This window comes from Ceratotherium simum, chromosome 3 (genome assembly GCF_057802395.1).
Source record: "Ceratotherium simum simum isolate JZ-2026a chromosome 3, ASM5780239v1, whole genome shotgun sequence".
Lineage (NCBI taxonomy): Eukaryota > Metazoa > Chordata > Mammalia > Perissodactyla > Rhinocerotidae > Ceratotherium > Ceratotherium simum.
Window position 1 is genome coordinate 663,538 of NC_141902.1, and position 22,896 is coordinate 686,433.

General features: G+C 42.9%; 1 protein-coding gene across 6 annotated transcripts in view; it reads right to left on the reverse strand.

Annotated features, from left to right (window-relative positions):
- The window catches only part of FRMD6 (FERM domain containing 6), a 74,876-nt gene that overhangs the window by 8,653 nt on the left and 43,327 nt on the right, over window positions 1–22,896 (reverse strand). For 3 of the 6 annotated variants that reach the window (XM_087421608.1, XM_087421615.1, XM_087421623.1), the window contains exons 3-11: window positions 22,731–22,821; window positions 19,378–19,481; window positions 18,314–18,390; window positions 15,737–15,923; window positions 12,255–12,410; window positions 9,189–9,254; window positions 8,210–8,278; window positions 5,088–5,262; window positions 406–741 (exon numbers count right to left, since the gene is read on the reverse strand). In XM_087421608.1, the coding sequence (XP_087277734.1) occupies window positions 406–741; window positions 5,088–5,262; window positions 8,210–8,278; window positions 9,189–9,254; window positions 12,255–12,410; window positions 15,737–15,923; window positions 18,314–18,390; window positions 19,378–19,481; window positions 22,731–22,821 (1,261 nt within the window). The remainder of the gene's footprint in view (window positions 1–405; window positions 742–5,087; window positions 5,263–8,209; window positions 8,279–9,188; window positions 9,255–12,254; window positions 12,411–15,736; window positions 15,924–18,313; window positions 18,391–19,377; window positions 19,482–22,730; window positions 22,822–22,896) is intronic. The other 3 variants (XM_087421630.1, XM_087421642.1, XM_087421636.1) reach the window with 3 other exon arrangements.

The window sequence follows — 22,896 nt, forward strand, 5'->3', positions numbered from 1 at the left end:
CCTCCTTTTTTGCAGAAGCCTGAGACATTTCTGTCAATATCACTGCATCCACTCTTTTGTCCTAACCAATGCCTACATAATCAGGGAATCAGAAATACAGACGTGAGGACTGCAGGACCAGCCTCTTCTCTGCTTCATATAAACCAACTAGGACTTAGAATCCACAAATCCATCCTGTGGCCACAAAGGATCATGACTAGAGGGAGACTGTTCACAAACACAAGCAATTCCACCAAGCCATTGGGGAAGACGGCAGGACACCTCTCCTTCTCTATACTACTCCTTAGTTGCTCTCCAGACATCAATTCCACAGAACCAATATTTGACAAAAAAAACCCAGTACAGAAACAGAAGAGAGCAGTGACGACGGGTCAGGGTTAGCTCTGGGGGTCTGGGGGAGGTTACCGTCATCCTGCAAATCCTCTTCCAGGCGGTCCTTGCCGCCACTCTCCACTCCTGAGGTGTGGGAGCTGCCATGGCTGGTCATCGAACTGCAGGTTTTCAGCTTGCGGTGGATGGCGCTGCCAGAGTAGCTGTCCTCCGGTCCTGTGTCCCGGGGCTTGGTGTCGGCCTCGATGCCCGAAGTGTGGGAGCTGCTGTGGCTGGTGGTGGAGTGACGCGACAGGCGCTTGTGCTTCATGCTGCCAGCGCTGCTCCCGCTGGCCCGGGACCGCTTCTCCAGCTGGTCCATGTCGAGGTCCAGGTTGTCGCTGATGTACGATTCCCGGTACTGCTTCTTCTCTGTGTGGTGATGAACACAGCTCGTCATTACATCAACCAAGACAGAAGGGAGGGCTGCTTAGGTTACCTGAGTCATCAGGCCAAGAACAAGTGCAGTTTCACACCCAGAACCTAGTGACTAGGAAGTGCTGATAATTCTCATAGGAGCTCAACTTCAGAAGCCTGCAGCGGGGATGAGAACCAGGACAACAGACTCGAGGGGAGTATCGTTTCAAAGCTTCAAACACTAATGACAGTGCTACTCAAAGTATCTGCAAGCTGTTAGTGGTCCACAATGAAATAAGTGCAGCAGCTGAGAATACACATTGAGAAACTCTTAGAGCAACCTGACATTGCCACGACAGCCACTAATATAACTCTGTATTTTGCAAAAGTACCTGTCCACAGTGGATTAGGAATTTTAAAAAATCTGGTCCTTCCCCACAGACAATCTCAGAAGCACTGCTATAGAAGACTGTTTAATAAATACACTTAGGCTAGTTGCCATTCATTTTATTTGTTAATTTGTTCAATCTGGTCCATTGTTAGCTTAGCTCTAACTGCTGAATACCATTTAAAATAAAACTATTCTTCCTAGAATTTCTTTCAAAAAGTTCTAAAATTTGGGTTTTCATTAATGAAGATTGTTTTTCTCCATTTAGGCTGAATGAGTGAGGCTTTATCATCTATTTAGAAAACAAGTTTGAAATCACTACTGGTTTGATGATTTATACCCATGTGGCCTCTGATAGGTGAAACTGTTCTTCGATTTAACATGTCAGTGCTGGTCTTTAATGCAGTCAAAGACACAATATTGCAAAGTCCCTCTTATCAAATGCTAAACTAACCATTACATAAAGGCAGAGTCACAACTAAGCTGCAGGTGTACAACTGACACAAAAATATTATTTTTGTGTTTCAGGTCAGAAATTTAAAACAGAAATAGTTTAGCTTCCTTATATTTTTAATACTTATGAGAAATAACACATTAGAACAACGTTAAGAGTGCAGGGCTGGCTTGGTGGTATAGTGGTTAAGTTCACACACTCTGCTTAGGTAACCTGGGGCTCGCGGGTTTGGATCTCGGGTGCAGATCTACACACCGCTCATCAGGCTATGCTGTGGCGGCATCCCATATATAAAATAGAGGAAGACTGGCACAGTACGTTAGCTCAGGGACAATCTTCCTCAAGCAAAAAGAGAAAGATTGGCAACAAATGTTAGCTCAGGGCCAGTCTTCCTCACCAAAAAAAAAAAAAAAAAAAGAAGAGTGCAGTTCGTGAATGTTAAATTGATATTATTTCAGAAACTGCTAACTAGCAGACTAATTGGGTTCTCATGGGCCTGTTAATAGATGTAATTGTCTTGTTTCTTGATTAAGTGAAAATACTTGCACTCCTCATGTCTGAATCCACCTCTGAAGTATAATCACCATAGGCTCCCCAGAGAGGTAATGAGCATCAGCAGAAAGAGAGATGCTCTCCAGGATGCAAAGCAGAAAAAATGCTGGAGAAGGCCGTGTGTACATTTCTGGGCTCCAGCCCATTCAGGAAAATTCTAAGGAATCGGGCTGAAACACAAAGGTGGTTGTGTGTACCCACACAGAAGGCAGATCAGACAGGACATCAGAGCCAAGCACATACATCGCTGCAACGAAAGTGACCCATCTCCTAGGGCTGCCCCAGGTTCTAACAATTCCTATCTTCTGAAGGCAAAAGGGGTTGAGATGAAGATGGAGAGCTAACGGGGTTTGCAAAATTCTCAATTTCTGTTCACTGTCGTATCATAATAATAGCCATGCAGCCCTTGAAAGGGTAGAAAGAGAAAAAAGTAAAAAAAAGTGCTACAGGGTGTTGGAGTGCTAAGACGATTGGGAAATGTGGGTCTAATAATTCAAAAGCTTTTCTGCCTCTTTACAAATAGCCCTTTCACTCCCAACTTCTGAACAGCTTTGGAGCCAATTTTAGTTATGCTGTATTCACTGGTCCTCTTCCTAGAGGACGAGCACGTGCGGCCTGCTCTCTCCCTGACAGGAGCCTAGTGTCAGTGTGCCGGCGCAGCCGTGGTGCTCCACGTGACTGCTTCTGTTCCCTTATGGTGCTGGATCACTTAGATCCTCTGCAAACATCTAAGAAGCTTCGTACCACTCAGATTCAAACTGAGAGAAACATTTAAGTAATTCTGAAATTTACTCTAAGAAATGCACAATGCAACCTCTCATCCCCAGTAATCACTGGTGTCAACAGCGTAGATGATGGATACACTGGTGTTCTTTTGACTCCCTCTGTTGTAAAAGCCCGGAGGCCACAAAGTTTCTCAGACGTTATTCTGGAATATAACACAGTCAACGTGACCTCCTGATGCACGACTTAAGAATAAGCTCCAGCCACTGAACAGAGTTGCGTTAAAAAAGTTTTTAATGACACAGGCATTTTATCCCCTCTCTTTTAAACTCTACGGAAGCATTCTCGTGGTCATTTTCTACCATAACACGCTGAAACAGTGTTTCAGATAGGGTGATTCTAAATGAAATTTAATTAAGAAAAATATAGACTCTTTTTGTGCTGTTTTTTCACTAAAGTAATGTTGAGAAAAGGGCTTTCTGGTTAAAATGATGCAGCCCTTGAGTGTGGGTGAGATAAATGGACTCAGGCCCAGGGAAGCCCAGAGTCAGTTTCAGGCTTTCTTCAGACCTGGAGGAATCTCTAAGTAGAAGAAACTAAGTATGCAGAAAAAAAACCAAAGCTGTCCCCCTACACTTTCCACATAAAAGATCTAATTTACACCCCATCTCTCCTTCCCTGCCCCCACTCACATAAGCCCCAAATGCACTGGGACCATACCTGATAACAGACAGAGCCCAGCAATCTGGAGAACTCAAAACTCTGCGTGATTTTACCTGAGAGCCTATAAGGAGGCTCACTAACTCCCTCAGGTTCTAGAGGGCTCCCTTAAGGTCATCTAAACAAGAATTCACTAAAATGCTGCTGGCAGAGAGCTTACGGAATCAGTGAACGTCTTGAGGTGCCAAGCTGGCCATTTAGGAATGAGGCTGACTTGGCGAATGATGGGCTCTGCACCTGACTACGTCACCATCCTTACAAGTCTCCTCAGCACTTCTGCCCCGTCTGAATTTCTCTTAATATGCACGTCAGCCTCAGAGAGAAATGTGCTACAGCGACGAGTCATCCTGGGGAAACACTGGCGGTCGGTCAGGCAGCAGAGGAAGCCGATACCCCTGACAGTGACACCAACTCTCTCCGAAGCAGACGAAGTTTGGTGGCAGAGCGTGGGAAAGGATTCATGCTCTCTTTGCTGCTTAAATTACAATGGCATCTCCATACTGGGCCTCATTTAGATTTAGACCGCTTTTGAGAGAAACCAATCAGATGTGCAAACCTCTATAAGGTTTTTCATTTGTGAAGAGAGGACAGGTATTGTCCTTTTTCGGTAGGAAAGGTGAGGTCTGAGAGGTCAAAATTTGTTTCAGACACAGACCTAAGATATGAATCTGCATCCTAATGTTCATGCAAATATCCCAAAAAGAATCTAATAGAATTACCAAGAATTACCACAATGTGAATTTGCAAAACAAATTGAAGACATTAAAAAATAAACAAATATGCAAAGTAGCATTTCTGGGGATAAGAAGTTGGGGTGTTTTAAATGGAGAATCCACAGGGTGCCGCCACTCAAGAGAAGGGTAGATAATGCTGTCAAGCTGAAGCCTGCATGGGAGCCCCTCGCCCTGCCCTCCTCCTTCCTCACAGTGACTTGCCCCCCTTTTCAGGGCCCAGGACTCTGCAGCCCCAAACGTCCTGCTCTGTTCTGTGTCTCAGCAAAGCTCCCACAGAACTGGCTGACAAAATCTTGACATGAATATTCCCTCTCCTCTGTCATTCTTGCTGAGCCAGACTTGGGGGCCCCTCAGCAGTCAATGAGAGAGGCTGTGGCACTTCTGTGACCCGCCTTCACTGCCACTCTAACCTACGGAGTAACGGCTGGAAGGAATCGGCATCCAGCGGACAGCAGCACCAAGGTGGACCCGCGCATGTACAGGGCTCAGAGGAGACAAGCCTGGGCCTGCACCTTCATGTGGTGGCTTTTTGCCAAGGATGTTCAAGCCAAGCGTGGGGAGGGGCGTTAAAGGACAAGAGTAACCTCGGGTGTGGCAGACAGTGACAGGGCAGGTGGGCTCGCGGCTGGCCCTTGCCTTCCGGGATGGAGCTGAGAAGGAAACAGGAGCGCTGCTCTGAATCTGGACAGGCCCAGCCCCAGATCCCACTCTTCAGGAGACTAGTGCCGGGTCGTGGCAGCTGCAGAGCGAGGGGCCAAAGATGGCAAAGGTGCCCAAGACCCCGCCATACCTTCGCTTTCCTCCAGCTTCCGGATGTGGCGCAGGACAGGCTGCAGATTCATGTAGAGGCGGTGGCTGTTGCTCAGGAGTTGCAGGAGGTGTCTGGAGCGCATGGGGCAGCCTGTGTAGTAGATGAGCTTCCTGGCGGAGGGCAAGCCATCTGGCAAAATCTCAAATTTCTTACCCTGTGGAGGGAAAGTGTGAATCAGATTCAGGAAGAAAATCTCTGATTTGCCAAGGTTCTCTCCATTATCCATTTAGTAAGGAAAACTACGGATTCAGAAATACATGCATACACCCCTGTGTTCATTGCAGCGTTATTCACAATAGCCAAGACTTGGAAGCAACCTAAGTGCCCATCAAGGAACGAATGGATAAAGAAGCTGTGGTATATGTACACAATGGAATACTACTCAGCCATAAGAAACGATGAAATCCAGCCATTTGTGACAACATGGATGGACACTGAGGGTATAATGCAAAGTGAAATAAGTCAGAGGGAGAAGGTCAAACACCGTATGATTTCCTTCATTAAGTAGTAGATAATAACAACAATAAACAAACACATAGGGACAGAGATTGGATTGGTGGTTACCAGAGGGGAAGGGGGGAGGGAGGAGGGTGAAAGGGATAATTCAGTACATGTGTGTGGTGATGGGTTGTAATTAGTATTTTGGTGGTGAACATGATGTAATCTATGCAGAAATAGAAGTACAATGATGTACACCTGAAATTTTTACAATGTCATAAACCAATGTTACTGCAATAAACAAAAAATTAAAAAAAAAAAAAGACATGCATAAAGCTCCAATCAAAATTCTCTGAGGAATAAATTACTGTTCTCCTTTTCAAAAATGTCACAGAACAGAGGATTACCAAACATTCAGGGAAGCGTCTAGCCAGAGTCTTTTGGTTCTATCTTTGGTTTATCTGGCTGGGTAGGCCATTCACATCAAGGAGAAGAGAAGGACCCATCGTGAAAGCACCCTCCCACCACTCCCACTGAGCAACAAGACGACAGATTCCAGAAGAGGAAGGCACTCAAACATTTGTGGAACACTTACAACGTACCAACCACTGCGCTAGGCACTGAGAGAATGGCAGTGAATAGAACAGACAAGGACCCTATCTTCACAGAGCCACATTCTGGTGGGAGAGATGGTAAACAAACACATAAAATAATTATAGTTTATGATAAATTCTGGGAAGGAAGCAAATAAGGAGTTGTGATAGTGAACAATACAGGATATCTATTTAGGATTTAAGAAGATGGAAAACTTCTCTGGCTGGACAAAAGAGGGAGCTGGGAGCTGGAGGGATAGTGGAGGGATGAGACAGGAAGGAGAAGGAAGAAATACGAGGAGTATAAGTCTCTCCCTATGAGGAGAGATGTAAGGACTCTCAGGCATTAAGTCTGGGCTCATTAACGTCAAGTTCTAAGTTGAGGGTGAGTTCAGCAAAGTTCCTCAGTTATGGGGTATTATGAACTCCTTTAACTTTCCTAATAATGAATAAGGCAGCAGGACTACAAAAGGGAATATTCCAGACACAATGATTGTCAGCAAAGGGGAAGGTAAAGCAGAGGGAGGCATATTCTAACTACACACTCAAGTCAGTGCAGAGCAACAGGGGTCATGTGACTCCGACAGGGGCAGGATTTTTCACCTCTGGACTTTCCATTTTAAAGGAACTCAATGCTAGAACGGTAACAACTGACACTTAGTGAGCAATCAGCACGTATTAACTCATTTAATGGTCACCACAATTGAACATTAAAATCAGGGTCAATTATCCTTGATTTGGAATAGACACTGAAGCACAGAGAAGTTAAGGGACTTGCCCAAGGTCACACAACCAGGCAGGGCTGGGCTGGCTGCAAGAAGGATCACCTGGGAAGTCTGTCAACATAGATTCCTGTCCTCCACACCTACTTAATCAAAAATCTCCTGAGGGAGGAGGAGGAGGAGGCCCAGAAATCTGTATTTTAAACAAGCTCCTCAGATAAGCCTGATGCATAACTGGAGTCAGGGACCACTGAGTCTAGGACCCTTAGAAAGTTCCCTTTCATAAATGTATTTGATTACTACTTAATCTGGGACATGAAAGGGGCAAGTGGTGTAATAATTTGCTCATTTTCAAACAGCTCAGATCCTTTCACAAAAAGCCTGAAGGAGAGAGCCAGCGAGGAGGCAGCAGGCCAGGCCCCACGGAACGCAAGAGTAAAGTGAGATCAGACTGAACCGTGCCCAAGCACTTCAAGTCCTGTAGAGTCAGAAACAGGTCTCTGACTCACGAGGCAGTGGGAGGCAGTGCCCAAGTGTTGCTTGGCAATACCGCCCTTTGTCCACATGGACACCTTCCTGACGGGAGAGAAGCCCATGGGGACAGAGCCTCATCTTCCTCCTTTCTTTGTGTATTTTTCCAATAATTTCTGAACAAAGCAAAATTCAGGGTTTTAATGACCACTAGATATTCACATTATTAACTGTAATTCTTTGAACCCTACCAAAAAACGGATAAAGCGGGCAAAGTAGAGAAACAGCTGGGAAAAATAAAACATTTGCTCTGACAAAAGGAAGTGTACCATTCTCAGTATTCTAAAAATAAAAGTATTTTTCCTGTTAAGCACTGTAGACCTTTCTTTATAATGACGAGTTTCAGAGTCAGATATGAATAGAAACATCTTTTCATATTACTCTTGATTCTTCGCTCAGAAGAAGCAACTTCCAAAGGAACTGGCCGACCCCACACTAAGAGCCATCTACCCTCTGATTACGGCTTTCTGCTTTCCCACCCCTCAGCCGCACGCTTTTTAACACAACTGCATTTGATGAACTCATCTGTGCTTTCCCACCACATTTCTTCTACAACTAGAATAACGAGGGTCATGAGGTGGGAAGCAGACACACAAACCAAACTTAGTCATTTCTCATGCTGTAAGAGTCTTTGATTTTAGGTTCACTACTGAGTGCCAAGGAGTACAGCACAGGCGTAAGAATGTAAGAGAGCTACTAATTATCTTCATCTTCAATTTTTAAAAAATATCTTTTGTGCCTGGGACAATATTGTTTAAAAAACAAAGAAACAACAGTCCACAAAAACAAACAACCGAGTAATTTATTTTAAACTTACCACAAACACCAACTTTCCAACATTTGTCCAGGGGAAATCGTAAAGTAATTGTTTCTCTTCATCTACATTCTGTGGAAAGAGTTATAATGCACAGTTACTGAGGTAATGGACAGACACTATAAAATGGTCTTACATCTCTCCCAGAAAACGGAAATACAGTAATTAAAATCTAAGAGAGGTCCCCAACTCTCCCTGGAGACGGGCAGACAGTAACTAAAGATGAGTGGCACAATTCTGCAGCTCTGGTTCCTGAGGGGCTGCACTAAGTGGTCTTTTCCCAGCAACCTATTCCCTTCTGGCCTGTCCCTAAATTTAAATAGAGAGTCCAACAGACTCAGGCGTTGCAGAGATGAGATAAGGCACGCTTTCATAAGCGGACATTCTGCCTATATCCAGAGATGAGATAAGGCACGCTGACTCGCACAAGCCGACATTCTGCCTGTATCTGAGATAAGACGTCCTTATTTTCCCCTAAGTCTCACAGAAAGAGGCATTCTCTCTCCCCTGCTGACGCTGTAGGGTAACACCATCCCACTCGCAAAAGGTGACAGTTACTACTTCTTCATGGGACAAGCTGCATCAGCAAAGTGTAACAGAAATTAAAACACCTGGTCAGGCACTGTATTAAAATCTCAGTTTTCTTCCCACAATTATAAACGCACCAGACGATGAAAGAAAATATTTAAAATCAACGACACACAAAGAAAAATGTCTGGATATTAGCAGTCTGTTAGTGATGACCCTGGGCCCATCTTTGGCTCGCCGCTTTCTGTTCTAGAGGACTTATTACTGCCAAGGGTCAGACCGCACCCCTTCATCTATCCCACATCACCCACAACTGTGCTCGACAACCAGGAAGTGACCACCAGTCAATGGCCGGAAACGGACCAGTGAACCTACCGCAGGACCACACAGGCAGGCACAGTGTCAATGTCAGACACAGTGGACATCGTCTGACACTTACTTCTCATTTACTAACCTGAAAAATCTGGATTCCACGCATGGTCAATCCAAGGGTCAGAGAGGCTTCCATTTCCCTTTTATCCTGTAGGAATAAAATTAGAATATATTTTTATTCTACAGTTGACAGTTCAGCACCAAAGAAACAGAAAGAGAAATTTCAGGATTGGAAAGTTTTTGACTTAAAATAACTTTGCTCATCTTATCTTTCTGCATCTCTAGTTTTTTACAAAGTTTAAGAACACCATGAGTGCATATTAAATCAATAATGGTAAATTCTACTTTTTAAATCTCTGAGATTTCAAAGCATTGGTGTTTTTACTATATTACATACATTTTCATATCTGACAATATTCTAAATACTTATGTTATTGAGAACTCCAGTAAACAACTATTTTTGCTGCTTTTGCATTACTTTTTTACCTTCCATCTTATGCTTAACCTTTTCTCAAATGCTAGAATCTTGAATCTAATGTCATAGTTATATTCTGAGATGCAACAGACTTTATATGTTTCAAACTAGGTAAATCCCCCAGCTCTGAAGCCAAAATTAGAGGTAAGCCTAAATATTTATGGCTGTCTCATGAGGACAGACAATAAAGCTGTAAAAGCTCTATATTCAGTTAGTTTGGAAAGAAAATATTTATTTTTAAGCAGTTCAATTATCACTTGCCAATGTGATATACATTCTATTAGCTAAACAATAAATAATAGAAAATAAACTATGAGTATAAAGGAAAAAGTTCTACAATTAAGAATTACTCTGAAATTTGGCTACATCTTTTAAATGCTCATCTGTAATAAGTGGATATAAGCTATGAAGTTCAAAACAGAAGATAAATAAGATTACTAAGTCACAAATATTTTCATTATGAGATTTCTCAACAAAAACAATAAATGAATATGTACAGATCTTTATTACGTTTAGTACTAGGTTTTCTGATGAACATGGGAAGAAACATTTTTAGAAAATGCACCCTCACCTGCAGAGTAAATAAGGGAGAGAGCCTACTTTCACTATTTGGGCCGTTCTAGCCAACTAACATACTTTTACATCAAGACAGTAATTTCTCTTTCAGAGCTGTTCTGATTGCTTCCTGAAATGAGACTGTGCTCATAAAAATGCTGGTCGTGCATGTATGAGGTGTCTGTTACTGGGAAAGCGGTGCAGAGGGTTTTTTCCAGAATATTTCCTATCCTCTGTTCACCTTACTTCCATTTTATAAGCAGGTCTTAAATGAAGCAGCTTTAATGGCTCCCACTAGATTTCTCCAAACTCTGCCCATGAGGTAATATCTACTTCCCCACTTCATTCAGCTACATTATTAATTATCTTGTTTTAGGCAGACAAGAGAATCATTTTCTGTGCCATAGAGATGTAGATTACTTTAAGCAAATTTGAAAGATTAATTTTTATACAAAAGATAAATTGGGGAAATCTACTTCACCAAAGAATTCTTGAGAGGATTCTTTAAAATACTAAACTTCCCTAGCCAATAAGGAGCAATTACTATTTATGTAGCACTCACTAATGTGCCAGGCCCTCCACCTGTTTATTATAGATTCATTATCTCATAGAATCTTCCTAACATTGTGAAATGTTCAATCATTCCCACGTAATAGATGGCCCAGGATTATTCTGCCTAGGATCCCAGTAATAGCAAGTGGTCAGAGAGGGTTTCTAATTCATATATAATTCCAAAGCCACAGTTTTTCCAATCTGTCATTCATACTTCTAATACATTTTAAAATACAGATTGTCAAAAATGTCATTTATTTGCATTTTCTCATATAAACTGAAGTGTCACATATGAAATCTCTTAAGGGGAAAAAAATAATTCAGTCCTTCAGGAATTGAGCCAAAGAGATCTTATGGAACTCAATCATGCTTTTCAAGGATGACAGGGCTTTAACAATGCCTCTCTTGGGGATGGAAGAGAGGAAAAAACACCATCCTCTGGTCCCTTATTGAGTTTTCTGAGCCAGCCAGAAGATCACTCAGCAATACATCCCACCTCCAGTCCAGAGTCCAATGGTCTAGTTGTACCAACCTCACCACAACGGTGGGGCAGAGACACCAAGCACAGAGACAATGATAATGGTAATAGTAGCTGAACATCAGGCTAAGGTGGCATGGCTTTCTCATCCATTTGTTCCTTTAGTCTTCAACAATCCTCAGAGGTAGGCAGGTCACCATCCCCATTTAACCACAGGGAAACTAAAGCACAGAGAGGTTAAGTAACTTGCCTAAGGTCACAGAGTAAGAGGTTGACTCCATCCTATCTGGCAAGAGTTCTTGCCAAAGAAGTGACACTTGTGAAACAGGGAGAGGCATGGAGAGGTGGAGGGGAAGAGAAGATGACAAATAGTGTGAGAGATTAGCCTGGCCCCAGCTATTATTTGGGAGTGTGACCTCTGACCCAGGATGGGAAAATGAGGCTAGAGAGACACAGGACACAAAAGAGGGTCACAAAGTTCAGAGAGCGAGGGGAGCGTGAGGTTCCTGGTTTAAGCACAGGAAGACCTGGGTTGAATTCCGGCTCTGCCACTTACTAGTTTTGTAGTCTTTGCTCGGTTTCCTCTTCTGTAAAATGAAGATTACAGTTCCTATCTTACAGACTTGTGAGAATTTTAAAAAAAAGGATAAATATAAAGTGTGCCCTGTCAACACAGCACTCAACAAACACTGGCTGTTGTGTGACATTCTTGTGATTAATGGATACAATGCAGGCATGGCTTCACTTTGAGAAATATTAAAAATTACTGATCAAACGTTACTGCCCAAGGCAGAAATGCAGATTTCGGAACGCGAAAAATAAGTATTTTGTAATCACTGAAAAGGCAGATTCACAACTTGCAGCCACTTGTTATCTAATATTAGAACCATTAAAAAAGACTCCCCCTGGCTCTGGCCCCAGGAAAAGCATCGCTGACCCCAAGACTGACCCACGACAACAAACAGCAGTTCACGTGAAACTCCTAAAAAAGCCCGCTAAAAAGCGAAACGACAACTGTAAATAAAAGCTGCTTCTGATTGAAGAGGCATTCTTTTCTCCGCAGCTGCAGACTCCCTACAGTTTTGTACCTTATACAGTCTGTAGTAATGAACGGCCACGTCGTCCAGTCGGACGGCCTCTTTGATGTATTTAAGATGAGCCTCGGAAGCTGTCAGTGCAAACTGATCTTTGTGCATGTTTGGGATGTGCTTCAGGATGTAGTCTTTCCCTCTCTTGGCAAGAACCTGTCGGAATAAACGGGTGTGCAATGAGACACTTGCTGGAGGGGTGTAAGGACCACTTTCACCCCCAAAATGGTTCAAGGGTCATGTAAACTGGCTAATTTCCCTAGGAAAGTCCAGCTTCTATTCTGTTTTCACCATCTGTTGTTAGGCTGAATCAGCTCATGCTAGAAGCTACAAAGTCAATTTAGCTGTAGGACTGCGTATCTAAGAAGAAAAGTCACAAGAAATGGGAAAAAATGTTCTCTTGGCTTTAAACTCACCAAGAAAAAAACCATGCAAACTTGCAAAATTTGTTACACATCATGTTTATACTTGCAAACTTATTGGTACCATGAATACATCTGTCAGCACATCTTCAGGTTCTAGAAACTACTTCACTCCTCTAAAATTACAGCCACAGAGCGGGAGTTCCTAAAAGTTACTGCAAAGAAGGTGGGGAGCTGGGAAGAATCCTCTGAAACATGTTTGGTTTTGTGTAAGAGGCGACAGGAGCACTCTGACCGTTTCTGAGGAAATGTCACCCAGATGTTCCCCGCACTGCACCGTGGCTCAGATTCTCACGGGCAGCAGCCTGCACTTTCAGAAGTCAATGGCACACAGCTTCCAGCAGCTGCAGGCTAGGCGAGGTGTCCACTACTTACAGTCTCCACTGATGTCACAAGGACTACAAAATACAGACAGAATTACGCTAAGGGAGCAAAAAGTAGTGTTTAAAATCATCAGTTTTAAAAGTTAGAGAATTTTTAGTTCTAAAATGTTTTTGTAAATATTGACATTTTGTTTCTTCCTATTAAATTAAACATAATAAATTACTGACCAATTATGAAGTTTTGCTGAGAACTCAAGTTACAGATCTTTCTTTCTAGACCACTTTTATACGGAGACCATCTAAGTCAGTATTTGTCAACCTTTTTCAGGTGAAAGAACACAGAGAAAATGGTATTTGTAAGGGCACTGAAGTACATGGATTTGGAGACCCCAAGGGTTGAGGAAACTGGTATTCGACACTTGGGATGCCAGGGCACACGGACCGGGAAGCTCTGATTTAAATGACCGAGATTCAGGGAGTCTCTGATGACAACTAGGGAATGTCAACAAAGCTAATTTTGGTCCAACAGACGGTGACACGTACAAGGTAGACACCTTTTGTGCTTTCTCTTCAACAATGGAAGCACTGTCAGTCAACAAACACTTGTATTGAGTACCTCAATGCGAAGTGCTCAAGAAACAGAAAGGGGGGCCGGCCCAGTGGCACAAGCAGTTGAGTGCGCGCGCTCGGCTGCAGTGGCCCAGGGTTCACTGGTTCGGGTCCCAGGCATGCACTGACGCACCGCTTGTCAAGCCATGCTGTGGCGGTGTTCCATATAAAGTGGAGGAAGATGGGCACGGATGTTAGCCCAGGGCTGGTCTTCCTCAGCAAAAAGAGGAGGATTGGCATGGATGTTAGCTCAGTGCTGGTCCTCCTCACAAAAAAAAAAAAACAAAAAAAGAAACAGAAAAGGTTAAAAGTCTATGCCTGTCCTTTGGTTTACTGGGGGCAAAAGATAAATAGACCCCTTGAAATTAAGATGTAAAATACTGATGTCCAGGGTCTTATTGAGCCCAGTGGAGGGGCACTGGGCAGCTGGACAATCTGCCCAGAGGGAACACGGCTGAGCTGAGTCCTGGAGGATGAACGGGAGTTAGCCAGGTGGACAGAGACAGGGGCTTCACTGGCTACAGGAGCTGCAGCAAGGAAGGCCAGAAGTGTGAACAGCATAAGACTGAGGCGACACAGAAAGTGCTGGACGCTCTGGTGCACAAAAGTCAAGGTGCAGGACAGCCAGGAAGGAAGTGGAGAGCTGGCAGGGACCACATCATCCAAGTTCCCCAGTCATGTCGGGAGCCTGGGCCTCCCTCTGCAGGTGCCAGGGGAGTCCCCGAAGGTTCAGATCAGAAGCAGAATCAAGTGGTCTGCGTGCTGTGGGGCAGAGGTTGCAGCAGGGACAAGCCTCCACAGCAGCAGTGAGTGCTGACGAGAGCTGGGACTGGAGACGGAGGGAGCCATGACTGGGACGCAACAAACATTTAGGAGGTTAACAAGAAGAACATAAGAGAATCGTGCCTCTTCCGCTGGGTGATGCATCATCAAAATCAAGTGTTTATGTCAGAAGCTGTTCTGGCTGGAGGGAGCAGGGAGAAAAAGGGTGACAAGCGGAGTTCTGTGGGGCACTCAAGTTTCTGGGTGACGGTGGACGGCAGCACCACTCGCTGAGATCGGATCACAGAGGCAGGGATACAAAGAACCGAGGTGGGAAGAAGTTTGATTTGGGACATTCTGAGCTCGAGGTACCTCTGGTAAACAGCTATCTCATGGACACGGGGCAGAGCAACAGACGTGGGAGTTGCCAGCACAGAGGTGGTTGTTAAAAGCACTCATTTGAATGAGATCTCCCAGGACGTGAGTGGTTCGATGTCAGATGCAGCCGAGAAATACAGGAAAAGAAGTGAAAAGTATCCACTGGACTTGGCAATTTAAAGGTCGCTGGTGACCTCAGGGATAGCACCACGAGTGGACTGGTGGGGAAAGCAGGCAGACGGAAGTGGGCTGAGGAGTCTGTGTGGGAAGTGAAGAGGCTAAAAAATCAAACAGATGTTACTTTTTCAAGAAGCTTTACTGAGAAGGGAAGGCGAGAGTGGCAGCTCCTCTCTCCCCTCCTCCTTTCTTTCCTGAGAGTGGAGAGGTGCGAACCAAACATGTTCTGTATGTTCTGACTGTAAAGAGTGAGTTTGAATAGAAGCTAAAGAGAAGTCAGAGCAGAGACCTGGAGGAAGGAGGGAGACCGACGTGGACAGGGCGGGCTGGAGAAAGCATGGCTGGGACAGTCTGTGCTGGAACAACCTAGTGCTCTTGTTCCAGTCAGGCTGCTTCCTCTCCCGGAGTGAAGGCAGTCGGAGCAGGGAGTTTACTTGTTTGTTCTCTCAGCACAGGAAAAGCTGTGAATGATCTCACCTTTTCGAGAGTAATGTTCTTCTCCTTTCAAAGGGGAAAAATGCTGCTGGAATTAAGAGTAGATAAGCAGGTCGAGGCCACGTACATGCCAAAAGAAGGCTGGCAAATTCCAAGTCCCACCACACTTTAAAGAGAACAATCCTCTTCCCCGTTAACTACAAGCAGATCAAGAACATCAAGAGATTGTGTGTACCATGGTCTCAAGTGTTATCATGAAGGATTTTACCGGCCATAAAACATCTGGGTTCTCATTTCTTGAAGCAACACGAGTAGCAGCACAATGAACCAAAAATGTGCTAAACAAAACACTTTAGAATCTGAAAATAGTGCCTACCCAAGATGGGAAGTAAGCCTCTGGCTCAAAGTATTTTCCATAGTGTTTATTCCTTTTGAAGTTCCCAAGATCAGCCTGCAGGGCAAAGGCTGCCAGCAGGAAGTAGGCCTCCTCCCGGAGCACACACTGAGAATGAAGAACTTGTTTTCTCAGGTGCCAGTAATAGTAGTATCTTGCTGCTCTGTCACTGGGAAAATAAAAGAAAACAGAACTCACATTCTGACGGAACAATCCAATGGCATGTAAACAGAACCCAAACCCTGCTATCCATCTGGTGACAAGGGCTCTTCCGTTCTGCTCCCTCCTCCCTCCCTCTTGCCCCACTCCCCACTCATTGAAAAGGGGCAGGTCCCAGGGAGCCGGAACTCCACGTCAGGCTCCCCAGACTGCAAAAATAACATTTCCTAAGGCCTATAACATCTGGTTCATTCCGAGAATGGAAAAAGGTCTGCATGGTTCACTCCAATACGTAAATATTGCATTGAACAAGTATCAGAAGAGAAGCCTCGGCATTTGTTGTCTCTATTAAAATAACTTTGCTACAATGCTGCTGCGCACATGACGTAAATAAGGACAAATCTGAGGGGACAATCCTAGTTTTTATGTTTTGCTGTTCTTTTTGTTTCATTTTTCAGCTGAGCACATTACAAGTACTCTTAAGGCCCTTCCAAAAATGTTTGTTTATATGCCCCTCTAGAAAAAACCTCCTTAACTATAAATAGTGGGGGTTTTTTCCCTCTCAGAATGAATGAACTGAAAGCTTTCCTTAAATCTTCTTTTTTCATTAATTTATGGGTGTGTTTTTATAGACACATGACTATCATGATACACCTCACAAATGGAAATACCAGTAGTGTGCTCATTGCAATCTGCTGAGGTCAGAAATAAATATAGTCCCCATTAAATACGCTGGGTAAGAAGTGCTGACTGAGAAAAACATGGTCCACCTCCAAAAAGTGTCACAGGCAAATAGGAGGCCTTTGTGATCAAAGTAAAAATGCAGGAAAAAATGTGTGTGTGTGTGTGTGTGTGTGTGTGTTCAACGAGCTTATCTGCTCCCTATTATTTTCGGTTGAATGTTGACCTGGGATTCATAGCTCGTTAGCTGATGGTGATAAAAACATACGAGTTTATTTTACTCAGGTCATGTCTAAGTATGAAGAGCTAAAATACAGCATTTGTGTAATTTTTCCCCTTGGGAGAGAGTACTTTTCAGAGCGCTTTGTTTATAATGCTGACCACACAGTGTTTGAACTAGTTCATCCCTGGGGAAAAGGGCAGAATTACAGGATGAATTAAACATTCATTACCCCCAGGGGGTTAATTAGTGGCTAAATAATATATTTTCCTTCTTTCCAGTGCATTCCATACTTAGTAGGTCAATTGAGTAAAAATTTTACATAAACTGAGAATAATTTTAAAAGTTTCTCAGCCTTTTAAAAAATTCTTTATGGACTATATTTTTTACCTTTCAATTTGCATACGGCAATGATATAAATATTAAGAGTGAATCTCACATATAACTCACTAGCCAGATATATGTCTCTTGGGGTTTCTCAAAATTTAAAAATAAATAACTAAAACAGAGTTCACATTTCTACTGCTTTCTATCAGCCCACAAAATCCCCTCTGAAAGTCTTCCAGCACTGAACCCTCCTGTACAAATGATGAACTGAGCTTCTGAAATGACGACTTCTGAGTCTGTATCATGGGCATAGCATTATTCCTGCACCCACCTCCAGGAAAAGAATCAATTTCTTGCCCTTGCCAAACTGCGTCTAAGGTTCTCACAGGACAGCTCCACTGGGCGTAATCTTAGCTTTATAGCTACTGCCAAGAACAGAAGCAAGACCACAAAGCTGACAAGAAAACCAGGCGATAGCAACACCCAGGCGTTTGACAGAAGAAAGTTCTTGCTCCTGCTAGCCCACCACCAGAAAGCAGCACGCTCCTGTAACCTAGTTCTCCACTCTTCACAAAGGTGCTAGTTCCCACATGACAGAAGTATCTTTTTGGTGACTGATTTGTTATTGAAAACATGGAGAACAGAAAATGTGAGCCAGCAATACTGTTAATATTTTCATCGACATTCCAACATTATCATTCATTCATTTATTCATTCATTCAACAAATATTTATTGAGTGCCCCTGTACCTCAGTTTTAGGGACTGAGGATACATGAGTGTGCAAATAGATTTTTTTAAAAATCCCTGCTCTTGGGGCCAGCCCGGTGGCGCAAGCGGTTAAGTGCGCGCACTCTGCTGCAGCAGCCCAGGGTTCGCCGGTTCGGATCCCGGGTGTGCACCGACGCACTGCTTGGCAAGCCATGCTGTGGTGGCGTCCCATATAAAGTAGAGGAAGATGGGCATGGATGTTAGCCCAGGGCCAGTCCTCCTCAGCACAAAAAGAGGAAGATTGGCTGATGTTATTAGCACAGGGCTGATCTCCTCACAAAAAAAAAAAATCCCTGCTCTTAGGGAATTTACATTCTAGTAGGTGGAAGAAATAAGCACTTTATCTGGAGCACCAGAAGACGAGCGCTGTGAGGACACAGGGCAGACTCTCCCGTCCTCGTACCTGATCAGCCGGCCATTTTCCACGTAGTACTGCACGCGGAAGTGGATGATCATGGGGGGCCCAAAGTGGTCAATGCCCTAACACAAAGAAACACATAAAAATTAAGCTATGTTTAGTTATTTCAAAAATGGGTTTCAAAAGCAACAAGATACCACTTTTTAAACACTGAGAGGTTTTTCCTACTTCTAATGAATGGGGGCTTGCCGTGGGTAGACAGTGGAAGCATCTGGATACCAGGTTCAGGCAAAACCAGGAAGTTCTAAAGCATCATCCCTGTATCTGATATCATGCCCTGTGATGCCAATGATGACACACGGGGAGATAACAATAAACGCCAGTGGACACTTCTCGCTGCCCCAGCTCCCCTCTTGCTCTGTCCCCTGTTCCCCTGTGGTGACCATCTGCTCCTCATTCCAACGTTCTCTTGTTCCTCTGACATTCCACACACCAAATTCTAATATGCTGTTTGTTTATTTAGACATTCATGTCCCTTACTTTGTAGTTGGCTTTGAAGTATCTTCCAGTTTATTCCAAGAATTCTTAAATACAAATTGGAGGATCTAGGATTAGACACTGAGGATTTACTCCTGGCTTACTAGGGTGATGCTGGAAACACTAGGTAAATTCCCCGTGAATGCTACATGTAAATGGAATTGATGTTTACTAAATAAAGGACCAGTACAACAAAGTAACAAAGTATCATATGTAAGTATAGTAAAAGTAGATTTAAAAATTACTAATAACTTCTAGAATGTAAGTTTTGGCAACTAACATACGCACAGAAGAGGAACAAATACTTTTTCCACACTTTTCACTTCAAAGCATTACCCTAAGATTACTAAAAAGTTATCATCCAACATTATTTTAGCAGATATCTAAAATCTATTGTTATATGCTATATGCTATAAGCTATTAATACTTCATTAATGTGACATTTTAGAACTTATAATTCATTTTCCTTGCCCATTCTCCACTGTATAAAGTATTAAGATATTTTTCTAATGCATAATAGCTGAAATAAACCCTTTAAAAAATCAAAATTTTCCTCACAAATGTAATCTCACCCAAGTGACTTCATATTGGCGTACCTTGCTGGCTTCTTTCTTCCATTCTTTTGGACAATACTTATAAAGCTTTTGTGACAATTCCATATACACATGTTCATTATCTGCACATTTAAAAAAAGGAGACAAGATGACAGAGGATAGATTTTTTAAAAGAATATACGAAGGAACAGGTTTTTTAAAAAAGCCCCAAGATTTGTGAATGTACTCTGCGTTCACATACTACCAGGAAAGCTCAACAAGATACTGAAAGATAAAAGGTTCTGTGGGCTAGACATCAGATTCTTTATGAATTATTTTGCTTTTGTAATACAGAACACATGCTATTAAAAATATGTAATAATTAGAAAAAATATTAGTCTCCAACTCCTGCTTTTACTTAGTTTCTAGGGTCATTATAACTCATAGTTTAACTTCCAACACTGTGCGCATTACTTGGTCTTAGAAAAACATGCTTTTGTTTAGCTCAGAGGACTCTTCTCATAGGTGCAAAATAATGAAATAGGGCAGAAACACCATCCGACCTGCTATGTAAGCAGTTAGAAAACATTCATGATAACAGCCCACTTCCAGAGGAGTGGGACCCATGCTTTCTGAAAAACAGTCTGTAAGACGATTCCTTCTCTGTGTTCGCACATAAAACACAGCATGACAAAATGACACTCCATGACTTGTACTGCCTGCGAGACTGATCTTGTGGGAAGAAGAGGAGAATCTTATGCAAAGCAAGAATGAATGCCAAAATATTTCTTCAAGGGAATGATGCTCTTAAGATGAAAATAAGACTGCTAAAAGCCCAGTAAAAATGATCTAAACATGTGAAAACAAGCTAGTAAAAAATAAAAACATTTTCAGATTTCCCAAAGAGAATCTTTTAGAGGACAGAGATATTTCACAAGAAAAGCCTTCAGCTTTCCTATCTTGTACAAAGTTTTAAATCTTTTTTTGAAAAGCGTCTTCCCCTCTTTTTCTCTAAGCATCACCAAGGGGGCATGCTCCTGGAAAGCTCTGCATGAAGGGTATTCACTCTAGAAGGAAGTGTGTCTCTCTGACTACTAAGGATGACACACGTGACCACACTGTCACTCCTTACTGAATGCAAGGGTTCCAATGAGACAGCACCATAGAGAACAGGAAGGGAGAAGCTACTCTTCACCTGTAAATAGCATATTAAGTCAACCAATTATAAGAAAGGGATAAGGAAGAGGTCCCAGAGACAGAAAAGAGGATGCTACTTAAATCCACTTAGATCAACTAAAACTATCTCCCATCTCTCATGCTACCGATTAAACATGAAATGGACGAGATCAGACAGCCTTCCTGTTCAATCTGATTTGTGTTTGGCTTGAGTTCCTGCCTGAAGAAGCAACAAAACGAACAGAACTGAGACTGTTCACCATAATAACACACATATATTTTTAAATGATCACAATGTCTCTACCATCTGGCAGTCTGACAGAGCTCTATACTTTAAGAATTCTCAAGCACATGTCAATCCTGCAAAGCAGGTGGAGCAGTCATTTCCATGTGACATGTGGGAAAACTGAAACTGAGAGAAGTCAACCACACGCGTAAGGCCACACAGCCAGCTGGCAGCGGAGCTGGAACTGGAACCAGATCATCTGATCCCTGTCCCAACGCTCCTTCACCACACCGCAATCTCGCTTTCACAAAGGACATCTCAAAAACGCTTATTCTGAAACCTAAGGAAGCTGTGAACTGGTTTTATTAGGCTGACTTGTTGAACAACAAACATCAACAGTCTGGCCGTAGGTGTGTATAAAGAATTAACTCTGAGTATAGAATAAAAGTGAAGTTATTTAGAATCCATAGGACATCTTATTTCTCCCTTCCTTGAAAGAATGACTGAGGTTTGTACTAAGACAAGGATGGAGCTGAGCCATTTGTTTCATTGCTTTAACAACCACAGGAAGGGGGTGGCTGCATGGTGTAGCGGTTAAGTGCACGCGCTCCGCTGCTGGCGGTCCGGGTTCGGATCCTGGGTGTGCACCGTCAAGCCGGGCGCGCACTGATGCACCGCTTGTCAAGCCATGCTGTGGCGGCGTCCCATATAAAGTGAAGGAAGATGGGCACGGATGTTAGCTCAGGGCCAGTCTTCCTGAGCAAACAGAGGAGGATTGGCATGAATGTTAACTCAGGGCTGATTTTCCTCACCAAAAAAAACAACCACAGGAAGAACGGAGGAGCGAGTCATTGATTCGTGGGTTCATGATGTGTTACCACTCTACGCTCACTGGCCTGTGCTAGAAAGACAACTGGAAACAGCTCACATTTTGGAGAAGGGTCTTGTTTATTAGGTGATCGTGATATGCTTTCCAACCTAGTAGATCTAAGCATTTTATGGTACTAACCAGATTCTCAAGATACCATAAGCCTTAAATTTAAACCAATTCCAGTAGTAGAAAATAATCTATATCTAAGTAGAAAACATAAAAACACTTCACAGAAAAAGTCTCCTTGAAAAACTGAGCAAAGATAGAAAAGGTTTTTGGCATCTGGAAGACTAAATTAGAGAAACTGAAAACCATGATTTGAAAGAAGAAAGCTCATAAGGAACAGCTGCAGGTAAACCTGGGCCCTCAGCTCCAACTCAGGTGTCGTGGGAGCGCCTACATGAAGCCCTTGTCTTGAAAACCTTCTCCACAGAGACGCAAAAGAAATGCATCCACACCTCCAAGTCACATGTCCTGACTGCAAGGAGAAAGGGCACGGAGGGAAAAACAGAAAATGAGAGTAAATTGACAGGTCCCTTTGTTATACTATATGGCCAATAGCAAGAGGATTTGAATGGAGGAAAGGCAGTGTTATTACGTCTAAATGTCATTTAATGTTTAAAATTTTAAAACAAATTAAATTACAAAAACACCCAAGATAATTTCCTAGCAGCTCCAGCTGCTCCCTGAGTGCAAGAAAACAAAAATCAAGCTTGGTTCATTAACACATAAAAGAGCAAACACATAAAATCCAGACTCCTACAGAGGAAGCTTTCTTTTTTTTGTGAGGATGATCATCCCTGAACTAATACCCAATGCCAATCCTCCTCTTTTTGCTGAGGAAGATGGGCCCTGGGCTAACAACCGTCCCCATCTTTAGAGGAAGCTATTTTTAAGTTCAAACTATAATAAATACATGACCTAAAATTCTAAATCTTATAAGAAATACACAACAGTTAAGTTTAAAAAATGAATACTAGACTAAAAATGATGATTGATTTATGAGTATTTTGACAATCACAATTGTATAACAATATGCCCAATTTAAGTTACGGCTATAAAACGTCATTTCCTCAGGGATAGTTAGCTAAATCCATCAGAGGTGGGACTAAGACTTACTTTGTATAACACTGAGTCCAAAGAGGTGACAGTCCTTTAGCCTGAGCAGGTCACACACCTGGACCAGCAACTGGTGACACAGAATTTTAACCTGCAGGGAAAAAACGCTCACAACTTGAGATAACAATCCAAGCCTACACAATGAACCACAACCAGGCAATCTAAT